General features: G+C 40.4%; 1 protein-coding gene across 1 annotated transcript; it reads left to right on the top strand.

Moving 5' to 3' along the window:
• Positions 1-3,578: 3,578 nt before the first annotated feature.
• tmed9 (transmembrane p24 trafficking protein 9) lies at positions 3,579-7,078 on the top strand. The gene is made up of 5 exons (XM_077235977.1): positions 3,579-3,757; positions 4,300-4,400; positions 4,481-4,606; positions 5,255-5,401; positions 5,585-7,078. Exons 1-5 carry the CDS (start codon positions 3,610-3,612, stop codon positions 5,732-5,734), a joined length of 672 nt encoding a protein of 223 aa, XP_077092092.1. The 5' UTR covers positions 3,579-3,609; the 3' UTR covers positions 5,735-7,078.
• Positions 7,079-7,279: the final 201 nt, after the last annotated feature.

Raw genomic sequence — 7,279 nt, 5'->3', positions numbered from 1 at the left:
GACTTGTTAATCATGTGTTTTCCTTTTTTGTTTGTATTAGTTTAGCCATGTGTTGTACTATACATTCATCCCCTCCTATTATCCTTGGGGTCAATTTGACCCCATTCAATGTTTAACGTATGTAAAAAAAAAAAAAATGCTTCAGATTTAATGACTTTTCCTAATTTAATGGGGACAATTCTGTAAACATAGAATTAACCTTCTGATATTTTTTCAATGTCCTGTATACATTTTGAAGCATCGGTGTTCCTTGGGGTCAATTTGACCCCAGGCTCTTTTAGCTGTATAAAACATAAGAAATATTAAAATTTCACACACATTTGTTTTGGTTGTTTTATTGAGGTCACTATAACATGTTATAATTGTATAATGTTCATTATAATTTTACATAAATTTATTCCCCCGATGCCGTGGGGGAGGGGAAAACATAATTCTCAGGGTTTACCAAACAAAGGGGAGGAGCAAACATTGTAAAAGCATGAACAGAAGCTTTCTAAACCATTTCTCTTTGTGCTCTGTGTGCTCTCTATGTTCTCCATCTCTCTCATTTGAAAATGACATCTAAACACCCTTGGCACCCTCGTCCTGATCTTTGGAACCTCCACGTGTGGCTCCTGGACGGGATGAGGCAGGTTGAGTATCCTACTACCAGCGGTGGTGGTTACCATCACTTCCGCTTAGCATCGTCCATGAGACATGTCTACGCTAAGTGGAACCTCTTCGTCAACTGGGCTCTTCTCACCAAGAAGACCCCCGGAGATGTTCGATCAGTGTCGTGCTTTCCTTCCTTCAAGAAGGGTTGGAGCGAAGGCTGTCTCCCTCCACCCTAAAAGTATACGTTGCCGCTATTGCCGCACACTATGTTACAGTGGAAGGTAAGTCCGTAGGAAAGCACGACCTGATCGTCAGGTTCCTGAGGGGAGCGAGGAGACTGAATCCTCCTCGCCCTCCTCTTGTTCCCTCTTGGGACCTCTCAGTGGTTCTAAATGCCCTGCAGAGTGCTCCCTTTGAGCCTTTGAAATCAGTGGAGCTTAAGTTCCTGTCAATGAAGACAGCACTCCTGCCTGCATTGGCCTCCATCAAGAGGGTAGGGGACCTGCACACATTCTCCATTGAAGAAGCGTGCCTGGAATTCGGGGCTGCTTACTCTCACGTGATCCTGAGACCCCGGCCCGGATATGTGCCCAAGGTTCCTACCATTCCTTTCCGGGACCAGGTGGTGAACCTGCAAGCGCTGCCCCTGGAGGAGGCAGACCCAGCCTTGGCACTGCTCTGTCCAGTACGTGCTCTCCGCTCTGTCCAGTACGTGCGTTCCGCCCCTATGTAGACAGAATGCAGTGTTTCAGGACCTCAGACCAGCTTTTTGTCTGTTTTGGTGGGAAGCTGAAGGGAAAGGCTCTCTCACTGGAAAAGATAGTGGACGCCTTTGCTTTGGCATACCAGCAGCAAGGTCGACCGTGCCCCCTTGGTGTGACTGCCCACTCCCCGGAGTGTGGCGTCCTCTTGGGCTCTAGCGCATGGCGCCTCGCTAACAGACATCTGCAGAGCTGCAGGCTGGGCGACACCTAACACATTGGCCAGATTCTACTATCTCCGAGTGGAGCCAGTGTCCTCTCATGTACTCGCTTCAACCAGCTAGTACTGGACCCACTCAGGTGTCTTCGCTTGCTCGCCATTCCACTCCACGGACTGGAAATGTGCGATATTCTCCTCAGGTGAGCTTCCCCGAAAGCCCTGAGTTCCTCCAGCACTCCTGACATCGGCGCCAGTGTCTATTGCCTGCGCGTCAGCTAGGTGCCTCCCGTGTGCATGGTCCCTCCCCTGAGCGACCCCCACATGTGTATTTCCACTGTAAGCCTCTCTGAGCATGTGTCTTTCCCTTGGCAAGCCACCTTGCCACCCCTGGGGTTGAAATATTCCACCTGCGGCTGGACACCCCAGTGTTCTCCATATGCATTCATTCGGGTCATATGTGTATTCTCTAAGCGCCCCCCCCCCCCCCCCCCCCCCCCCCCCCCCTCTGGGTTGGCAATAATTGCATATTTCCTATAAAGCTATGGGATATGCTCCCCAGTGTACCTTGGTATTCCTGTGCTAAATAGGAGTCCTTCGTCCGTGCCAGTATCACGACAGGGATCTCAGATTTACGCAGGGCACTGGAAGACAGCCGAGAGGGTGGCGTGATTAGACTGGTAACCCCATTCGTCGTCATCCGACGTAACTCGGAGTGACAACGGAAGGGAACCTCTCGGTTACGTATGTAACCCTCGTTCCCTGCGTAGGGAACTGAGACGTTACGTCTTCCTGCCACTTCCGCTGTACCGCGGGGATCGCCTGAGTTCAGTCTCGGACATATCTGCATGTGTGGTGGGTGGATGTCAACTTAAAAGGTTATTTAAGTAGTCAACAAAGATATAAATTACCTGAGACACAAACCTTTGTAAAAAAAAAAAATCATATTCTGGAGGTTTAAATTACTGGGGTCAAATTGACCCCAGTGGGTAAAAGATGTTATCGGATTTGAGGGCAACAGGAGGGTTTACCCCTCAAAATTAATTCCAGGACTGAAATGATTATTTGTCCTGAGAAATATTTTAGTATAATAAAAATGTTACTATCAATGATTTTGTCCAACAACTCCGGATCGATTAAAATTTGTATCGTGTTGTGTCTGTGTTTAACAGTTGAATGCCTTGAACGAAGCTCTGACACATCAGACAAAACCGTTTTAAGTGTTGATTTAGTGCAAATATGAGTATTTAATTCTGTGAATCTTCTAGTAGGCCTAGTTTAACTACAACTTTCTAGTGACGTCAAAAACATTGGAGCAATCTAGTGGTGTCGCAGAAACACTTCAGCTGTGAAAATTAGATGTCATCTAAGATTTTAAAACAGTTCAACACCTTAAATAGACTGTATCGCTTACAGCCTCGTTTTCATTTGTTTTAAATTAAATTTGGCATCTGACCAATCCATTAATCCTTGGACACATCTTTGCAGCAACAAAATGCATTCATATGCAAATTATATATATATATATATATATATATATATCTTTCATAACATAGCCTAGTTAATTATAGTCTTTATAGAAAGTATGGTTAAAAAATAACCTGGAACCAAAAAACAGGGATGTATAGAGCGTTATCTTACAAAGTAACCATCCTGATCATCTAAAAGTGAATATCATAAAGTTATTTTTGTAGTTTATGAAGCTGATATAGTAATTTTATCTTTTTATTTCAAAATAAAAACTATAACGTGTTCTCCACAAACCCCTCATTAACAAATAGACAGAAAAAAATGTATATTCAACACAATACAATCATAAAGATCGCTGTTTTCCAGAGACACAAAATTAGATAATTTAACCTCATAACTTTTCCCCGCCACGCCACCTGCTGGCCATTGAACTAAACAAATCATTTTGAAAGTTTCAAAAGATTCGGTTCACTGAGTTGAATCAAAAGCCCCACCACTAAACTACAATGACCATGTACAATCTCGGGATTGCACCTTCCGCTTGTGATTGGACGATGGCCGACGATGGGTTACGTGGCATTGGAGTCTCTGCGCAGGCGCAGTGTACTTATCACCGGTAGTGTCAAGATGGTGGCAATCAGAATGCAGTTTACACTTTATTTGGTAGTGTTGTTAAATATTTACAACAGTTTTGTGTCTGCCTTGTACTTTCATATTGGCGAGACTGAAAAGAAATGCTTCATAGAAGAAATACCAGACGAAACCATGATAATAGGTAAGTAAGAGAAACAGAATAAACCAAGTTTGAAGTGCACGTTAATGCTTAGCCTAGTGCTAACGAGCAGGTTTGTCTGGTAGAGTTCATTCGTTTGGCAACCAGCTTGACTTTAATGAACAAAAAAGAAATTACAAAAGATAATTTATACGAATTAGCATAAGGACATGTATACCGACATCTACCGGCTTACTGGTTTGGTAAGCAACATTAGCTTATTACTCTTTTTTTTAAAAACATTGTAACTTAGTTCTTAGGTAACGCCATAGTGATCCATCCTGCCACTTTGACTCAAGTTAAACGAGGATGTAAATTATGAGATAAGATTCTGATATTGAAATATCATGAATGCCCAAGTGACATTCTGTACTGCAATATCAAGTGAATATGATGTAACTCCTCATCAAACTCCAAGATAATAACGACGTGTGTTTAGTGTATTTCTTACAGTTTGTTCTAACCTGTTTAGGTGCTCAACAAAGTAGTTTGTGTTTATGACATTGCTCTCTCTCTTTACAAGTGTGTAATTCTGTTTTAAACAGGTAACTATCGAACACAGCTCTATGACAAGCAGAAAGAAGAGTATTTGCCTGCAACTCAAGGACTTGGGATGTTCGTGGAAGTGAAAGATCCTGATGAGAAGGTCTGTTTGATGAAAGATTTGTGAATAATAAAAGCCCAGTTTGTTTGTTTTTCATCATGCTCATCTTTTCTGGGTTTCAGGTGATCCTGTCCCGCCAGTATGGATCTGAAGGCAGATTTATTTTCACCTCCCACACACCCGGAGAGCATCAAATCTGCTTGCACTCAAATTCTTCCAAATTTGCTCTGTTTGCTGGTGGGATGCTTGTGAGTTAATTTTGTGCATCACATCTTCTGGTTTTCTTAAAGTCGCCGTGAAATTACAATTTTTTAAATGGAATATTGCAGTATTTATTATAGGCTAAATGATTTATTTTTGCACATCATTATTATTAAATCCATATGCCCTCGTAATCTTTAATCAAAACAACTTCCCCCTCCCTATTGCAACCACATCTCATCTCTTCTCTGATGACGTGTTTACTGGCGCTGCTGTCATTCACATGAGATCACAGCAACAGCAAAGCACAGCCATCCATACAGTTCCCAATGGACAAAATCAAGTCCCGCCCTACAATTTTCTTGTTTGGGAAGCCGTTTCATTCAGACGTCACATTGCGGAAGAAAAGTCTATCATGACCTCTGTTTCATGCCAAATTTAAAGTATATTGCTAAAAGTTTCTTCCAGATAAATTGACAAAACATTATTGCAAGTAAGGATTTGTTAATCTACTAATTACAAAAAATGTTTTTAATATTTTGTCAACTCATAATGTATGTGTATATATATAATATATATATAAATAAATTGCTTATCTTATTAAATTTTATATCTATATATATATATATATATATAAATTGCTTATCTTTTTTTTTTTTTAATAAACAATGCCTGCTTTTGAATTATCAATACAGCGTGTTCACTTGGACATCCAAGTTGGTGAGCATACAAACAACTATGCAGAAATTGCTGCGAAAGACAAGCTCACGGAGCTGCAGCTGAGAGTTCGGCAGCTGATGGAGCAGGTGGATCAGATCCAGAAAGAGCAGAACTATCAGAGGGTAAGTGTCCTGCGGGTTGGGCAACTGAGATCTGGCTGATTCAGATCCTACGCAACCAAATTATTTCCAGGGCATTCTTCCACCGATGCAGATAAGAACATGTTAGTGGAACATGCAATACACTTTGCCATTGCCATCTGCGCACAAGAATGACCCTTACATGAATCTTTTTTTTACTTTCAGTATCGCGAGGAACGCTTCAGACAAACCAGCGAGAGCACCAATCAGAGGGTTCTGTGGTGGTCTATCGTCCAGACGCTGATCCTGGTGGCCATTGGTTTTTGGCAAATGAGACATCTCAAGAGCTTCTTTGAGGCCAAGAAATTAGTATAGAACTGTATTTGGAATTTTTTTTATGTTGATAGTACACACAATTTTGAAGATCGCCTGCTTCCTGTGTGGTCAAGACTGCTGAAAACTCGACGTGCTCTCAGTTCAGTTCCCACCCTAAATGCCCCTGGTTTATACTGCATTGATTGGTTTTACATTGCTCGTTTCAGTGCCGCACCCCAAGTGATGTGAATCTAGTTTCTGTTCAGAAATGCATTACAGTTTGTTCTAAACTGTTTTGAGGTGAAAGGCACTCAAATAATGGATTCAAAACACAAATTGCATAGTGGTTGCCTTACAATTTTTTTTTTTGTTATAGCGTCTTAAGTTGTTAACAGTAGTATTTGTTTCAGAAAGCAGATGAAGAAATTATCTGGGCTGTGAGTGTGATGTTTTCCTAAATGTCCTTGGATTATTTGCGTAAGCATTTACATGACACAAATAACTGCGTTTATCCTGGTGGCAGGTGTAAATTTCTTCTGTTGTTTGGTTATGCAGTAATTAGTATGATATTTAAAGTTTTCCTCGGAGTGAATGTTTCTTGGTGTTTTCTTTTTTTAAATTCTTTATAAAATTGGTTCATGTTTTCTCTTCTATACCCCCGTTTTATTTTTGTTAATCATCCTTGTGATCTTGATCATGTTAGTATTAGGCGTTCTTTTCTTTTGATGGCTACACTTTGACAGTGACCTCAATGATTTTGCATAAAAGTGTGTTTAAAGTGTATATATCTAAATAAATGGCAAAATGTAGTTATCAAAAGGTAAAATGTTTAATTGTGAGCACTTGGCACATTGAAAAAAAATATTTTATCTTGAATACTTAAATCCCCATTATCCGTTGTCTATTAATCTGACTGAAGTTTTGACATATTTTAATCGAATGAGATTTCCTCAATTTCCTGTGAAATTCGTAATGATATCTTGCACATACATTATTGTCATTTTTCTTTTTCACATCTTTATTTTCCTGTTGTCACGTGCTCAGGTTGATGTAGAGATTTCACAGATTATTTGCCCCTCAAAGTGTTCTGGCCAGAATACACTGTAAACATTTAAAAAATGTATTTGTGTTTGCTTTTTTAGTTACCATAGCTGGTGTCATTGTATTTTCTTGAAAATAATAATTAGCATGCTTTTTGAGTGTTTTGTCACACCGATTATTGCTCACTGAATTGCTTTGCCCTCTCATTGTATTTTTTTTTTTTTTTTTTTTTTGGTCATTTTAGTTTATAAGCAACCACAGGGAAATGGGGTTACCTTTTTAAGGGGATAGGGGAGGGAAAAGTTTGCTGGTGAGAAATCAACCCATAATTGCACTCAAAAATAAAGTTTCCCGCTCCCCCAACATTGGCTCAGTTTTAATGTCCACGTCACAGTTTGGGTAAAATTATGTTGAGGAATTAATTTACTAGTGGAGTGTTTTATCACTACTACTACACACCTTGGTCAGATTGGCTAATGATATGAAACACTGTTGTGTTGACAGACATTAGTGCATTCCAAACATTTACACTTTAGGCGTCCAATTCGGTAAACGTAAAAAGTA

This window comes from Siphateles boraxobius, unplaced genomic scaffold (assembly GCF_051911475.1).
Source record: "Siphateles boraxobius isolate OS27281-9 unplaced genomic scaffold, OSU_SipBor_1 2, whole genome shotgun sequence".
Classification (NCBI taxonomy): Eukaryota; Metazoa; Chordata; class Actinopteri; order Cypriniformes; family Leuciscidae; genus Siphateles; species Siphateles boraxobius.
The sequence above is the reverse complement of the archived record's forward strand: the minus strand, read 5'-3'. Positions and strand labels throughout refer to the sequence as shown.

What these genes read in the sequence shown, in the direction of transcription:
- tmed9 (XM_077235977.1), top strand. Translation starts at nt 3,610, where the DNA reads ATGGTGGCAATCAGAATGCAGTTTACACTTTATTTGGTAGTGTTGTTA. An exon ending in TGTTTGCTGGTGGGATGCTT is followed by an intron (nt 4,607 to 5,254) that starts GTGAGTTAATTT and finishes TTATCAATACAG; the next exon opens with CGTGTTCACTTGGACATCCA. An exon ending in AAGAGCAGAACTATCAGAGG is followed by an intron (nt 5,402 to 5,584) that starts GTAAGTGTCCTG and finishes TTTTACTTTCAG; the next exon opens with TATCGCGAGGAACGCTTCAG.